The 17,706-nt window shown below is 42.1% G+C and overlaps 1 protein-coding gene across 1 annotated transcript in view; it reads right to left on the bottom strand.

The window, feature by feature from the left end:
* The window catches only part of ATXN10 (ataxin 10), a 143,899-nt gene that overhangs the window by 117,855 nt on the left and 8,338 nt on the right, over nt 1-17,706 (bottom strand). The window contains exons 2-3 of the mRNA XM_069489523.1: nt 9,985-10,176; nt 2,751-2,833 (exon numbers count right to left, since the gene is read on the bottom strand). Of these exons, the coding sequence (XP_069345624.1) occupies nt 2,751-2,833; nt 9,985-10,176 (275 nt within the window). The remainder of the gene's footprint in view (nt 1-2,750; nt 2,834-9,984; nt 10,177-17,706) is intronic.

The following is a 17,706-nucleotide window of genomic DNA, read 5'->3' as shown; positions in this document are numbered from 1 at the left end:
ACAGAAAACTGAGTCCAGAGGAAAAACAGGCTGCCTGGGAGCAAGGGCGTAATTTCAGGAGAAAAGTGCTGAGTGGGCGAGTGGGGGGTGGCTGCACGCCAATGGTCATTTAATCGCACCATTCGTGCAGCACTTCCCCGGTGTGTCTTTCTTTAGGAACACATCATTAAAAGAGATGCCTGCCTTGCACGCCACAGCGCATCAGCTCTGCCGTGACACCTGGCCCTCCACGTCAGGATCACCTGTTACACAAAAGAGCACATTCCGAACTTTCTTACTGAACTACCAAACCACACACAGACTTCAAAAATAGCTGCCTTTATCGAGTAGCGCAGTGAAACATGCACTCTACTGCGGGTCTTGTCTTCCACAATTTTGAGTCCTGAGGCTTCCATTTTACTATAAAATGGAGCTACAAAAAATATCTTTAAATATATAACATCTTAAAAACACTTCACAACTGAATCCTACATCCTATCAATTTTTGAGAATATTTTAAAAACCTATTGCTGCTCAAAAAAACTTAAAGTACATACTTTGTAAATTCTTAGATGACATAATTTTTTTTAAACTACCATTTCCCAAAGGAAGATTTCTAAATCAAATACAAAGACCCAAGAATTTTTAGCAAGTTGAGTTTTAAATGAAAACACTAAGAAATCACAGAACTGAATCAGAATTAAACTAAGTCTGGCAGCACCTCTAACATACTAATTTAGCCTACTTCACCTTTGTGCTTCAGTTTTTGTGTCTGTAAAAGACTGTCAGAGTAGTATGCATATTAACATTAACGAAAGTAAGGCTTGTGTTACATAGTAAGTGTAAGCATTAAGAACTATATATAAAATAATTTATAAGTTAAATCATATTTTAGGCCGGGCGCGGTGGCTCACGCCTGTAATCCTAGCACTCTGGGAGGCCGAGGCGGGTGGATTGCTCAAGGTCAGGAGTTCGAGACCAGCCTGAGCGAGACCCCGTCTCTACTAAAAATAGAAAGACATTATATGGACACCTAAAAATCTATATAGAAAAAATTAGCCGGGCATAGTGGCGCATGCCTGTAGTCCCAGCTACTCGGGAGGCTGAGGCAGTAGGATCGCTTGAGCCCAGGAGTTTGAGGTTGCTGTGAGCTAAGCTGACGCCACGGCACTCACTCTAGCCTGGGCAACAAAGTGAGACTCTGTCTCAACAAAAAAAAAAAAAAAAAAAAAAAAAAAAATCATATTTTAAATACAGCTGAAGAAATCTCATTTAAAGGAAGTATCCATTAAATTATCTTATAAGGTAAATTATAAGGTAAATTATCTTATTCTTTACTACACAACAATTTTTAAACCTAGTACATCTAAATCTAGTACATCTAATTTTAAATTTTAAATCTAGTACATCTAATTTATAAGCCTGGATATTTACATTAAGATTTTCTCATTAAAGGACTTAGGTTTACCCATGAAGTATTTCAATTCCTTAAACAAAAAGATCATATAATAAAATTCTATGAGTTTTTGAAAAACATTATATTAAGATAATAAGCCCTGTCCAAGGCAGAAGTATTGAGGTTAGTAGTATAAAGACCAAAAACATTCAAATAAGTCTAGAAAAGCTTCCAGCTCTTCACACGAAGTCTGGTGTTTTTCTCTTAATCCCATATCAACAGCCGTAACAATCAGCACTAACCTCCCTTTCGGTCACACCAGATATGTGACTTAACAGATTTAACATCTGGCTCCCCTCACTGGAATGTGAGCTCCCTGAGGGCAGAGATTTTTGTCTGTTTTTGTCACTCTTCGAATCACACCCAAAACCTAAAATAGGGCTTGTCACATCCATAAATATTGAAAGACAGTGTATTGGTCTGTTCAGGCTCCCACAACAAAGTACCACACACTGGGTGGCTTAAACAACAGACATTTATTTTCCCACAAGTCTGAAGACCAGAAGTCCAAGATCAAGGTGTGAGCAGGGCTGGTTCCTTCTGAGGCCTCTCTCCTTGGCTAGTAGATGCCATCTTCTCCGTGTCATGTCTTTATGCTGTGCGTGTCTGTGTCCTAATCTCATCTTCTTATAAGGATGTCAGTCATATACCCTCATTTACCTTAATCACCTCTTTAAAGATCCTATCTCCAAATATGGTCACATTCTAGGTAGTGGGGGTTAGGACTTTGCTATGGTCTGAATGTTTGTGTCCCTCCAAAATTCTTATGTTGAGATCTAATGCCCAGTGTGTTGGTATTAGGAGGTGGGGCCTTTGGGAGGTGACAAGGTCATAAGGGTAGAGCCCATGTGAGTGGGATTAGTGCCCTTATAAAAGGGGCCACAGGGAGTTTATGTGCCCCTTCTGCCTTCTGCCATGTAAGGACACAAGAGGCACCATCTATGAAGCACAGAGCAGCCCTCACCAGACACCAAATCTGCTGGTGCCTTAATCTTGGACTTTTCAGCCTCTAGAACTGTGAGCAGTAAATTTCTGTTACTTATAAATTATTCGTCTAAGGTATTCTATTATAGCAATTGGAACAGACTAAGATCAACTTCAACATACAAATCTGGGGGAATGAAATTCAGCCCACAATAGGAAAGGAAGTTGCTACAACTTTCTTTTATGATAATTCTTTAATATTTCAATATTGAAGTTTCCTTATCTCATGAAATACAGAACATGTGCTTCAATGAATGATGTAGTACTCAAAGTATTGGTCTTCAATCCCTTTCAAAGACATAAATAATCCATGAATCATATTGCATGTTACCTGTCAACAGGGATTCCTGTTCTACTCGCAGTTCTCGAAACAGAAGAATCAAATCAACAGCAACTCCAATCGTATCCAAGTTCCTGTATCAGGTTTTTAAAAAAGACAAAATAAGACAAAAGGTTTTCCTTAAAAGTTCACTTCAAATGAAGGTTCAATGCATGGTGCCGAGACTCGGTTAACAGTTCCTGTGGAAGGCAGAATAAGGCCCTCCACAGATGTCCACACCCTAATGCCCAAGCTCTGTGAATACGTTACCTTGTATGGCAAAAGGGACTTTACAGAAGAGACTAAATTAAGGATCTTGAGACAGGAAGATTATCCCAGATCACATGGATGGGCCCAATGCAATCACAAGGATCTTTATAAGAGAAACACAGAGGGTCAGGGGAGGAGGCCACAGGACAAGGGATGCAGGCATAGAAGCTAGAAAAGACAAGAAAACTGATTCTCCCTTAGCGCCTCTAGAAAAAACACAGCCATATTGACCCATTTTAGATTTCTGAATTCAGATTTCTGAATTCTGAATAACAAAAGTGTGTTCCTTTAAACGACTAAATTTTTGGTAATTTTCCACCACAGCAATAGGAAACTAATACAGCAGCAGGGCGCTGCTGTAACAAATACCTAAAAATGTGGAAGTGCCTTTGGAATTTGGCAATGAGCAGAAGCTGGAAGAACTTCAAGGAGCATGACAGAAAAAGCCTATACTGCCTTGAACACTGAAAGCATGGCAGCTGAGGGCCTGGAAGGAAATGAACATGTTACTAGAGACTAGAGGAAAGGAGACTGATTCTTGCTACACGGAGGCAAGAGATTAGCTGAATTGTGTCCTACAGTTATGCAGAAAGCAAAACCTGTAAACAATGAACTTGGATATTTAGCTGAGCAGATTTCTAAGCAAAATGTTGAAAGTGAGATCAGGTTTCTTCTCACTGCCTACAGGAAAATGCGAAAGAGAAGAAATAAATTAAAGGAAGAACTGTTAACTAAAAAGGAATCAGGTCTTGATGATTTGGGAAATTCCCAGCCTGTCCAGAAAGACTGCAAAAGATGCTAAACAAGGAGGTTCACTGTCAGGAAAACTGTTTTGGAGAGAAAGCCAGGGTGATGGCTGCACCATCTTTTGCTAGTGCCTGGGAGAGATAAAAAGGTCAGAGTACTCAGTCACACAGAGGTCTCTTTGAAGAGATTAGGTGTGTGACTCATGAATTCCCCTCAGCAGAAGCCAGGAACACAGACAGGGGTTATCTAAGAAAGATCCATAGCAGACCCTCTTGTCTAATGGTGCGAATCCCCATGACATACATGGGAGACCCACAAAGTTTTAAGAATGTTATACTAGAAGAGACACTGCCAGCTTGGACTGAAATGCAGAGAAAGGATGAAATGAAATAAGGTTGTCAGTCTCCCAAAATTCTACAGGCAGGAAACACGCCGATAAAACCACTGACTTGCAAACATGTGCTACCCTTCAATAAAAAGAAAGTATGACTCTGAGGGTAGAGCCAAGGGCTCGGAAAGCAGAGTCTCAAGCCACAGAGGATTCTTCCCAGGCCTTGAAACTTAACTGAGTTTTCCAGAGCAGATTTTGAAACTGCTTGGGACCAGTGGCTCCCCTTTTCCTTTCATTTTCCCTGCTTCTCAAGAAGAATGTCTAAAACTGTAATCCTATGCCTGCTCAACTGTACCCTGTGTCTGTTGTATTTGGGGAGCAGATAACTTGTTTTCTAGATTCACAGGTACACAGATGAGGAGGAATTTTGCCCCAGGATAGATCATACTCAGAGGTTCACACATATGTAATTTAGACAATTTAGATGATGAGATTTGGGACTTTTTAGCTGATGAGACTTAGAAGACATTCTGAGCTTGAGTTGATGCTGTAATGGGTTGAGAAGCTGGGAAAGTTGGGACGGAGTAAATGTATTCTGCATGTGGGACAGACATGAATGTTTAGGGGCCAAAGGATGGACTGCACTAGGCAACAGAATGGTGCTCTGAAGATGTCCACATCCTAAACCCTGGAACCAATGGAAATATTACCTTATATGCCAAAAAAGATGTGGTATAAGAAACACATATTTGGTCTTTGTCCCAGATTCCTGGCACAGAGTTCCTAAAACCCTTACAAGTTCCCGAGCAATAGGTGCATATTTTGCTATTCATAACAAGCCCCATTTGATCATATCTGATTTCTTCTAATGATTTAACTCAGGGTGGGTCTCTAGATAGCTTCAGGATGGTGGCTGGTTGCCAGAAGAACCAAGCATGTGATTAGAGGATTGGAAATTTCAGCCCTACTCCTGACCTCAGGGGAAGACAGAGGGGCCAAGATTGAGTTCAATTACCAATGGCCAATGATTTAATTGATTATGCCTGCTATGAGACCTGCATAAAATGCCTAAACAGTGGGGTATGGAGAACTCTCGGGTTGGTGAACACAAAGTGCTCAGAGGATGGCACACCCAGAAAGGACATGGAAGTTGGCATCCCGCCCCCACCATATCTTGTCCTACGCATCTCTTCCATTTGGCTGTTTCTGTTTTGTGATTTGGTTGGTGTCACAAAGTACCAACCAAAATTAAATTAAATGAGTAAATTAATGTGATTAAGTGATTAAATTAGCAATTTTGAGATGAGGAGATTATCCTGGGTTGTCTGGGTGGGCCCAATGTAATCATAAGGGTCCTCATGAAAGGGATACAAGAGGGTCAGAGTCAGAAACACAGACTGTTAGATGCTACTCGGATGGGGGCCAGGCACAGTGGCTCACACCTGTAATCTCAGCACTTTGGGAAGCCAAGGTAGGAAGATAGCTTGAGGCCAGGAGTTCAAGACTAGCCTGGGCAAGATGGCAAGACTCAGTCTCTACAGAAAATTTTTAAAAAAATTAACTAGTAGAGCCTGTAGTCCCAGCTACTCTGGAGATTGAGGTGGGAGGATCGCTTGAGCCCAGGAGTTGGAGGCTGCAGTGAGCTATAATCACACCACTGCACTCCACTCTAGGCAACAGAGCGAGATCCTGACTCTTAAAAAATAAAAAAAATTTATTTTAATAAATAAATATGGAGGATATGGCCATGAAACAATAAATGCAGGCAGCTTCCATCATCTAGAAAAAGGCAAGGAAACGGATTCTCCCCAGAGCATCCAGAAGGAACCAGTCCTACGGACACTGTGACTTTCAGTCAGTGAGACTGATTTTGAACTTCTGACTTCTAGAACTGTAAGATCAAGCATTTCTCTTATTTTAAGCTACTAAATTTGTGGTAACTTGTTACAGCGAAGCAACAACAGGAAATTAATACAGCTCCCTATCTTCTTCACTTCTCAACACAAACAAGAACTATGCCAAGATTCTCCTAAAGAATAAGCATCCTGTCTTCCCAGGTTGGCACAGGGGTTTGCGGGGGGCCAACTAGTAAGGACACCCGAGAACTTTCGAAGAGCCAACTATGAAGTTCCCAGAGTGGGACAATTCTCTTTCCCAAGTGTTGATGTTGCTGCTGACATTCAGCGGTTCTTGCTCAGTGGCGAAGTCGCTGCGCACACTGATAGGAGCACGCCGCAGCTCTCAGAAATGTAGGCCACAGCAAACGTTGAGGACCTTAGCCTGGGCAGGGGGCCTCCAAGGTTAAATGGGATGTGATGTGCACCACTGGCGCCTGGGAACAGCGTCAAGGAGTGTGCAGGTCGCTGTATGAAGTAGATGGATTCTAACAAAGGGCCTACAGTTTTAAAGCTGGATTGAACACATTCTCTTCCCCAACCCTCCACCCCTACACCGCCCCTCCCTTCAGGAAATGCACCTGTAAGCAGGTAAGATGACAATGTAATTAAGAGTCTGCAGCTAAATCTGGGGAGAAAACAGGCAAGTTAAACACGCCCCTGCCTCCACAGGGCTCACAGGTGGGAAGCCGGGAACAGGCCCCCCACTCCCTCCTCCACCCAGCTGTCCCCTATCCATCACCTTCCTCTGGAAGTCCTCCCACAGTAATTTCCCATCCGGCTACTTATCCCACTGGGCAACAAACTACTTGAGACCAGGGACTGTGCTCCCTTATTGTAATGGAAACACCTACCCAGTCCCAGGCCCATGACAGGTTGCATTAAGTATTTTTTGAATTAATGTGTATTTTGAGGCTAGCTAGCTCCCTTCTCCTGTGAGCAACAAGGGAACTGAAATCTCCCCTAGAAAAGGTTGAATGATTTCCTCTAGGTTATGCTACTGAGCATGAGGAATACAGTTTACTCATCCCACACTTATTTATTGAACACATATTCAGTGCCAGGCACCATTTGAGATTCTGGGGATACAGCAGAGAACAAAACAGATCAAATGTCAAGTCTGAGTAGAGTGCTGGCTATATGACATACAATTCTGGAATTCAGGGCAAAAGTCAGGGCTAAGATAACATTTAGGAATATGCAGCCTGTACCTAATATTTTTAGCCACAAAAATGGATGAAACCTTCTAGGAAAAAAAGGTAGATAAAGAGGGGGTCCAAAGACTGGGGCCTGTGTCATGTTAACATTTAGAAGATGTGTAGATGAAAACCCAGCAAAGGAAACTGAGAAAGAGTAGCCCAGAGAGGCAGGAGGAGAACCAAGAGTATTGAGGGGACGTCCTTCCAGGAAGGAATTATCAACCACATAAAATGCTGCTGTTAGTTTTGGTAAAATGAGCACTCCACAGTGACCACAGGATTTGGCAACTCAGAGGTCACTGGTGATACTAACAGGAGCCATTTTGATGATGTGTTAAGTTAAAAGATTGATCGAAGTGAGTTTAAAAACAAGGAGAAGTGGAGACAGGGAGTATAGAGGAAAAAAAAAAAAAAGAATAAGAACCTGATCTGAATGGATCAAATCCCAGCACCCTGTGTTGAGGCCCAGTTTTACTGGAAGGAGTTTCCAAATGCCCAGGTTTGGCGTGCACACGGCCAGGTGTCTCTCCCTTCCCTTGGGCCAGGTGCCCAGAGAGCACTGCTCCTTCTCCGCCCCCCCCCCATGAGACAGGTGAGAAGAGGGGCTCAGTACCTGCCCCCCAGAAAAGAAGAGGCCATCCCACCTCTCTTCCTGCTCTTGCTTCCACATAAACCAGGCCAATGGGCCTGCTGCCTGCTTCTATATGCCCACTGTGCTAAGAATGATTTTCACTTTTTTAAATGGTTAAAGAAAAAAACAAAAGAAGAATACAATTTTATGACATGTGAAAACTTTATGAAATTCAAATCTCGATGTTCATAAATGAAGTTTTAGTGGAACCCAGCCAGGTTCGTTTGTTCATTCACACACTGTCTAGGGCTGCTTTCGCACTATAATGGGAGAGTTGAGAAATCTAACAAGAGTTCACAAAGTCTAAACTATTATCTGACTCTTTACAGAAAAAGTATAGCAACTCCTGCAATGGGGGTCACATTTACATGCAGAGCTAACTGCTTTGAACAGTTTTCTTTAGGCACTTCCTGACATTTCATAAGACTCAGATTGCTTGCTTTGCTGTATTATACCTCATTCCATATATCCATGGCAAAAACAATTCCAGTCCACGCAAAGTGCAACATTCGGACAAAAGATGTAACAAGATTTAGGCCTTAATAGCATCACACCTTTTGAATAACTCTTTAATAAATTTAAAAAAAAACACCAGAAAAGTATGTATTGGTTGTAATCCAAATCTTGACTGGCTCAGAAAGGCTGGCCACAAAGTCCTTACTACAATCTTTGTTGTATTTCTGACTAAAAAATTCTTTTCTGGATGCTGTTGCCCTAAGTGGTTGGAATTTCCCTTTGAAAACCAACAGTAAATAATAATATAATCGTAGAAGGTAAGAGGCAGATAAACTAACAGCCTTAACTGTTCATTTTCATTTCAGCCCAACCCTAAGTTGCATGCAATAAAAACACAATCATTACCACACACAGCACACCCCTTGCTTTGATAGCCCTGACAAAAGACCACCGAAATTTTATTTGCCATAGTATTTATCTTTGCAATGTCTGAATTTTTATAGTTTGCATGTTCAGTTGTCCTAGGTCACATGGCTGCATAAGGGATGGAGCAGTTGTCTGCAACAGGGCCAGTAAACAGGGCTCAGGACAGTCAGGGGTGCCCCAGCTTTAGGGTCAGATGTTTAGGGTCGGAAAGAATGTTCCCAGGCTCTCTCACTTACTCAGTGAGCGACTTTTGGACAAATTATTTAACCTCTCCGAGTCACAGTTTCCTCTTTTGTAAAAATGGAAAAATAGTACCACACTATTTCTTGGGTTTATTCTAAGGATTAAACAAGATACTTCAAGTAAAGCACCTGGGCCAAAGCACCGGTGCTGAGGGCAGGCTCATCAAATGCTCACTCCCTCCCCCCTAGGCCAGCGATTCGCAGCCACAGTCAACAGTCTGTTCTGAGGCTCTCCTTTCCCCCACACTACAGCACCTCACAGCCTGGAAAAGGACAAAGGAAAAAAGCCTCTGGCCTAAGGCTTCTAGCATATAACTAGTTATGTTTTAAAATGTTGACTATTATCAAGATTATTTTTTCTATCCATTTATCTGCAAATGGATGGCAGGTTTGGTTTAGCATTGAGGTTAAAGGACTTTAGCTTTTTCCTCCCTCTCCTTTGATCTTAAAAATCTCATTAATCATATCAAAGCCTCAGGTATAACAGCGTCTAGGCAAAGGGAGTCCCTCCAGTGGCTTCTGCATCAACCCAACTTCACCCATCACAGCAGTGACAGGGAGGCCTGGAGGCTCTGTCTGTCTACATTTAAGTCCAGGAAAGAAAGGTGAGCATCCTGTTTGTGGCTTCTGACTTCATTTCAAGCAAAAATTTTTAATAAAAAGCAGATTCCATAAAATCCAAGAGGAAAGATGCTCAATTCTGGGAGGAGAGAGTAACATGTAAAAGCAAAGAACAGCACTGGGCAACTCACTATACAGAACCAAATACCTCAAAACATGTTATAAATACAAATAAGAAATCTAAGGAATCCCTAATGTTAAACAGACTCTACTCCAGGTTGTACCATTACGTATGGTCTAAGAGATTCCACTGGTAAGACCTGCAGAGGACTTCTCCCCTGTGGATGTAAAGGACAATCTTGCAGTAACAGCAGGTGACACTACAATGACAAACAATTTCTAATAGATAAACCGGTATGAAAGAGCCAGCATGCACATATACAAGGAAATACAATCAAAGGTATGTGTGTAACTACAAGGAATACTACCTGATTGAATTTTGGTTTGCAGAACACTCTATACACGCGTTTCGGAGACACCGGAAGCATTCCGTTATTAACTGCAGACTGGAAGCCAGATTCTCCACTTGGGATGGATCTCTGCAGGCCAGCTCAACAGTAAGAGACGATTTCTTTAAGATATCCAGGACTCTTTGGAAGATAGTCCTGGGTGCTGTTTCTCTGAAAGAGGATAAAATTGTTACAGACCAGGAAAAAAGAATCGGATTTCCAAATGTCCTATTCAGAAAATTGCTTTTACCTACTTTTGTGGGGAGGTAGGCTAGCCTTGTCTGTTCCAGCTCAATTTACAGCACAAAATAAAAGAGCTACATATATTGAGCACTACTTAGTATGTGCCAGGCACTGTTTGTGTCCCTTTTCGCGTGTTATCTCATTTAATCTCTTCAATAACCTCATGAAGCCAACGCTGGCCTCTCCATTCTACATATCAGGTGAGTGAGTTAGAGACAAGGTTAAGTAACTCTCCTGCATCACTCAGCTCATCACTGGCAGAGCCACAATGCGAACTGAAGCCCTCTGGCCCAAGTACTTCGGCTCCCCGTGACAACCCAAATCCCAGTTTCAGTGACTGTTCATGCATGTGGATCTGCCCTTAATCAGAACAGAATACCTGTACCTCATGTTCTAGACAGACTATAACCTGGTCCTCTGCCACCCACTATGTACCTAAGTTCAATACGAGGAACAATATTTACAAAGGACTGCTAGAGGACAAGGACACGACCCACTCTCTAGATACCGTGAAGCCGCAACACTCGAACCAAACTTCTATATATTCAACTACACAGATGAGAGGGAGGGAGGCAGGGAGGAAGAATGTCAAGTGTGCCAGCTCTTCCACCAAGAATGTGCGCCTGGGGAGAAAGATAAACCTGCGGCTGCCGCCTGTGGGCATCTCTGTCTCCACATGCCTCTCATGCCAGGAGCACTGCCTGCACTGGCTATCATTCCAGAGCTCTGAAGATAAGTTTTTTGTGCAACATGGCATCTAAATGCAAGCCAAATTCCTCATTCCATAAATCCCATGAAGAAATAGCAATCTGTTTTAATGTTAGAAGAAAAATTGCCACGTTGGACAATTTAAGAGATTCTCACAGATGATTCTGACCCATATGAATTTTCTCCTTCTGCTCTCACAATTTTCTCCAGTCTCATAGGGGACTGTGGAGTCACAGCCTCCTGCCCTCCATCCTTGGAGTAAGCCCGACCAGCAGGGAGCTGCGTGTTGACTCAGCCCTACCGGGACTGAGCCGCTCGGGTGCTGCGGAGACACTCCATGGACGTCCCCTTTCCCTCCCTGAGCTTCAGTACCGTGAGTCCTTGGACACCAAGTGGAGTGTTTCTTATCTTATGGATAGATAACAGAAATCACATTATGTTTTCCTCTCTGTCTGGGCCTTTAATAAATCTGGAGTCAAATTTATGACCCATGTTTAACAACAACATGAATCCTTATTTTTTTCTCTCTGGCTGTTCCCTTCTTCCTAATTTCCTCCCTTATCTTTTTTTTTTTTTTTAATTGTATTTCTTTTTTAAGGCACCTCAAATTTGGTTTTGGAAAGAGGCAGAATATAAATTAATCAACTAAACCACATGTAAAGGGATTTGCTGGTATCTGCCCTGGCCGGCCCACTCCAAGTGTGGATCACGAAACGTGCTTTCACCTGGTCCTCTGCCACCTGCCCCTCACATGGGCACACTTCCCACTGTGAGTGGTCTTCCCTCAGGTCAGCCCTGGAAATCTTTGGAATCAAACTATGGTGCAGACCAAACAAGATGGAAGAAAAGCAATGTTCCTAGGAAAACTGGAAAACTGATATTCCAAACATAGAACAGTACATTCATGAGCTATTTTATGAATAATTCCCAATGTTACATGTTAATTTGTCATATGTGCACCATGCCTTTATACTTTGAACCAAATGAAAAACGTTTAACTGAGCTAAAGCCAACAAAAATCCAAATAACTATTAATAGCTACTAAAGAGTAATCATAGCAATATCTACATCTGGCACACAGTAATTCACGTTTGCCATATAAAGAGAAAATAATTTGGGATTGTGATCACTGTCATTGCTCTCCCCATGGATTCCTGAAAACACCCAGCACCTCTAGAATGCCCTTCCCATACCATCCCCACCCAATTCTCTGCCTGGGAGAATATTGTGTCTCCCTCCTTTCAAACCTTTTGAAAATTCACAGCCCTGGTGAAGCTTCTCCACTACTCCAGGCAAACTAGCTCCCATCTCTATGCTGCCCTGGAACTCTGTTCGTAAGACTAGAATAACTTGTCCACATCAGATGATATTTCCTTATCTTATCTCTCCAGCTAGACTCTAAGTCCCTTGAAAAATAGAGACTATATTTTTGTTTTCTATATCTCTAGGGCCCAGGACTGCCACTAATTGAATGTGTTCAAGTTTAAAACAGCGATGAGACTGTTTGCACACTCTTGAGTGGCCCTCGTCTGCATCACTGCCCTGCTATGTAACTCCAGCACTTACTGAGCCTGTGCGCAGAGCTGGGCACCAGGCCTCCTGTGAGCAGTGAAATCAGCTCTTTCAGGCAGCAACTGAAAAAAGGGAAATGCTGAGGCCTCAGATCAACTCTCCCCTTACCATTAAGAAATCCACATATCCTAGACTCAGAAAATGGTCATATTTTCTTGGAAAATGGTCATATTTTAAGATGTGGATATAATGTACATATCTGGTGACTGTTATTTAACAAACATCTAATTTTTCCTTCCCCATTAAATGATACAATGGTTAAGCTTGTGGGACGGGATGGAGTTGTAACCTAATTAACTGTATTTTAAATTTCTTGACAGCAGAGAACATGTTTTAGATGTCTGCTTCCCTCTATAAAAGGCAGCAATAAAAAAAGAAAAAACTCTTCCTCTAGAGCCATATAATAAATAGCTATAGATTCTATTCCCCATAGTTTTACACAATACATTAACAATTTTCATCAGATGAGGACAAAGAAGCTTCTATTCAGTAACAGTACATTCTACGAGAGCATTTAACTCTTCTATACATCTTTACCTTCTCTGCAGCCTTGAAAGAAAACTATTTGGCATTACAGATCCAAAGCAGGTCTAGTGAGCTCTGTCCGCAAAAATCTATGTTCACTGTCAAGACAACGCAGCTAAAAATGTGTAATGATTAACGACAACGAAATAGCTAGTAAAGATCAGTCAATCACTCTAATATTACAAACGTTATTAATAATAACTGCTGTCATTTCTGCTTTAACCAAACTAACAAAATATATTCACAAAGACTTTAAAAAGCTTAGCTGCTTCATTCACAGAAGGCACAAAGTACTTACAAGGACAATTAAAATTCAACTGTTAGACATTCCTATTAGAAAGGAATGCATACCCTGAAGACAATATATAAATGAAATGTTACATTACAGAAAAAAAAAATCCTTTGAATTATACAAAAGGTAGAATTTCATTTCCTTCAAGTTTGAACAGATCTGGAGGGTTTAATCTTGGCAAGTCTTGTTTGAGTGAAATTAAAGAAAACTACCTGTGATTATATGTAACAGGTTAGATAGATCTAATATACTATATGTACACACATTTTACAATTAATTCATCAGGTGGGAAAAGAAAACTACATGCTAGTCATTGTAATGCCACAACTAAGATTTTCATACTTGTTAAAAGATTTATTCTAATACTTTACATTTAATTAAAAACTGGCATGGGTAGTTTAGTTTAACCACTGTCGCTGAGAAAAACTATTAAAATATACACCAGTTCAGAGATTAAAATAACAATCACTGGTTGTTATTTAAAACCATAAATCTTGCTGATTTGACTGGGCAGGATTGAACAAAAACAGAAAATAAAAACATTTGTATCTCCTGCCACAAACAGCCCGGGGCAAAATTTTGGGATCTGTGCAGAACTCAAATCTCTGACTTTGTTACACTCTTCTCCCCTCTTCTGTCACACCCAGGACTCTGAAGCTGTTCCTGACAACCCAGACCGATCCATTTTGCAGGATCACAAACTTTTTCTGTAAAGGGCCAGAGAGTGCTTGAAGCCCCACCTCTCCACTCGGCCCTTCCAGCACAAAAGCAGCCACGGCCAACACCTCAAGGAGTGAACATGGCTAGGTTGCAATGAAACTCAGTTATGGACACCAAAACTTAAAGTTCATATAATTTTCAAGTGTCACGAAGTTTTATTATTTCCCCAACCATTTAAAAACATAAAAACCATTCTTAACTCATGGGCCTTAAGAAAATAGGGACTGGGCCAGATTTGGCCATGGTTTTGCAACCCCTGCTTTAAAGGGTCCCAAACATCCCAGTTCATCCCCACAAATTACATGCCAGTCGTGGTGGCCCATGCCTGTAATCCTAGCACTTTGAGAGGCTGAGGCGGGATGATTGCTTGAGGCCAGGAGTTTGAGACCAGCCAGAGCACGAGCAAGACCCCCATTTCTACAAAAAAAAACAAAGAAAAAGAAGCCAGGCATGACAGCACATGCCTGCAGTCCCAGCTGGTTGGGAGGCTAAGGCAAGAGGATCACTGGAGCCCAAGAGTTTGAGGTTGCTGTGAGCTATTATGACTCCACTGCACTCTAGCCTGGGTGACAGAGCAAGACCCTGTCTCAAACACACACACACACACACACACACACACACACACGATTTCTCTTATTGTCCTCACCACATTAAAAATTCATCTGTCATCAGAACAAACAGAATCTCAAATACATTATGTTAAATGAAAGCAGCTAAGAAAAGGTGAAATTGGCAGAGATAGGAAATAAACCATTAGAATAGAGAGCCCAGGAACAGAACTATGCGTACGTGGAAACTTGATAAATGACAGTACTGGCACGGAAGACCTGGAGAGAAGGATGGCCTGTGCTGTAACGACTGTTACCCACATGGAAAAAAACTGAAATGGACCCTTACTTATAACCACACCCAAAAAGTAACTCCAAATGGATTTAGGAATACATGGAAGACAAAACTACAAAACTTTAGAAGAAAATATATGGAGAATGTCTTTATAGTCTTAGGTAGAGAGTTTGCACATAACACATTATTAAAAACCTTATTTAAAAAGTGGTAATTGAGCACAGACCGAAGGTGAGGGAGCCAACTACGCACCTTCCTGCAAGAAGAGTTAGGACAGGAGGCAAAGGCGTTGTGGCATGTCACAGGAAGTCAGGGCTGGCCTGGATGAAGCCCAGTGAGCAAACAGAAGAGGAACTAGAGTCAGAAAGGGAAGAGGGGCCATGCTGCACAGGCACCACAGGCCACGGAGGACGTCAGCTTTTATCCTGATGTGAAGCCATGGCAGGTTCTGAGCAGCGGGGGGACATCATGTTACTTACGTTTTCAAAGGATCCCTTTGGCTGCTGTGTAAGGAGCTGATCGCGGGGGGGGGGGGGGGGGAGGCAAGACACCAGGAGACCAGTTAGGAGGCTCTCCTTAGAACCGAGTGGAAGCAGATGTGGAAAGCTGAGATCAGATGCTCTAAAGACAGAGCCAATAGGATTTGATGATGAATTGTTATGAGGGGTATGTAAGAAAGAGGAGTCAAGGATGACTCCAGAACTTTGGCCTCAACAATAAATAGAAAGACAGGTTTATCTTTAGCAGAAATGGAGAAGACTACCATGAGGGTGTTTGGGGGATGAGAGGATTAGGAGTTTGGTTTGGAATTTGTTAAATTTGAGATACCTATCAGAAATGCAAGTGGAAATGTGGAGTAGGTAGATAAATATTTAAGTCTAGAGTCCAGGAGAAAAGTCCAGCTAGAGAAAAATGCTACAGCAAATGAAAGGCAGTTAAGCCACAAGACTGAAAGAATAGCGTGGCAGTAGATACAGATAGAAAAGAGAAGAGATCTGAGGAGAGAGTTCTGGGATCATCGCTTAGGGAAATGGAAGGAGAGATTTTTCTTAGGATGGAAATTAGATTAAAGCAAATCTATAAACTGATGAGAATAATCCAATAGAAAGGGTAAAACTGATGATTTGAAAAGGGGGGGGGGTTTGCTGGAGAAATGCATACGAAAGGGAGAATTTAGTGGAGACATGAGGGGAACCAGCATTCACAGCAAGACAGTAAGAGAAGGGAAGACATCGTGGGCACAGATACAAGGAGGCAGGTAGAGAGGGTGATGAGAGTTCCTGGAAATTATCCTCTAGTTCTTTTCTCAGTAAAATAGAAAGCTGAGAGTGAAGATGAGGGAGAGGCAATGGAAACTTTAAAAGAGTAAAAGGCATGAGAGAGCTGGCCAGGAGAGCAGCAGATTCAAAATGCCTACCGAGGCCAGTGATCACCAGTGTAAAGTGAGACCAGCTGGCATGGCTGTGCGTTTTTCTCCAGCCTTGTTCGGCCACTTGGTGCAGCACAAAGGAAACAGCAAGTTGTATTTAACCAGTGAAGAGAGGAGGCAAGGAAGGATGTACACAAGGAAATGCTTTTATCACTGATCCACAGATCTAAGCTGGATTAAGGGAAAGTGAACATTAAGTAGAGGAATGAAGGACAAAGGGACAACAGCAGGATCAACAGGCCACAGGTCCTGTGGGGCTTAAGACTTACTGCAGTAGGGGCCCTAAAGAACGGACAAAACAGGTAGGCAGAGAGTGGGACCCGTGAAGTTCAGACTGTGGAGGGAATGCAGCCACAGCGAATATCAAGGTCTCGGAAGGTTCAGCAATGTGTGGGTCAAGCTCACTGAAGGAAAGAACATCAAGGAAATCAGAGGTCAGGGTAATGAAAGGATAATCTATGTAAACACCGAAATAACCAAGCTTTAAGACAGAAAAAGTAACAGAGTTAACAGTGAACTAGGGCTAAACTCTTCAAAGAATGTAGTAGAATGACCCACAGATCTCTTTTAACTGCAAAAGTGATTAAATGGGTGGCACTCTGATGGCACGAGTGTGAAAGCTGGAGGGGTGTATGGAGGGGAAAGGTCTGGGAGGGCAACGACAATCCAGGAAAACATCTTTCACTCTGAGCCAGCAGTACACACAATGCAGGAGAGAAAACAGCCCCCCACTTCTAAGAACTTCCGGAAAGGCATGTCCTCAGAAGTGAGCCACATTCGCTTAGATTAGGAAGATGAAAGGAATGTTCAGGGAAGTCGAGAATCCAGGGAATTTTGCTGAAGGCACACGGGAAGGTTTTAAGAGCTGGGGAATCAGGAAAGGATTCGTGTAAAGACTTGGGAGAATGAGAGTCCAGGGAACAAGAGAAAACCTAGGAGCTTCCCATATAAATCAGAAAATGAGCTCGTGAACTTCTAGCAAAAACCCTGTTGAGATTTTGTTTTGAACGGCATTGAATCCACAGGTCAAGTTGGGAAGAACTGATATCTCTGTTATTGAGGTTTCCTATAATGTAATAGTATATCTTACCATTTAGGTCTTCTTACATGTTTTTTAATAAGGCTTTATAATATGATGACAATGATGATGATAACAATGATTGCAGCTAACACTGAAACTGTGCCCGTTATATGCCAGGTACTGTTCTAAGCACTACAAACTCTTTAATGGCTATAATGAGAGTATCACTCACTTGCAAATCATCGTTTTAATTCTAATATAACCGCTCTAAGCTTGTGGCCACCAGAGAGCCCAGCTCAGCTTGGTGATAGTCCCAGGGTTCCTTTGCTTTTGAGAGTCCTTGCCCAC

Source organism: Eulemur rufifrons, chromosome 16 (assembly GCF_041146395.1).
Source record: "Eulemur rufifrons isolate Redbay chromosome 16, OSU_ERuf_1, whole genome shotgun sequence".
NCBI classification, from domain to species: Eukaryota; Metazoa; Chordata; class Mammalia; order Primates; family Lemuridae; genus Eulemur; species Eulemur rufifrons.
This window is presented reverse-complemented; position numbering and strand designations above follow the sequence as displayed.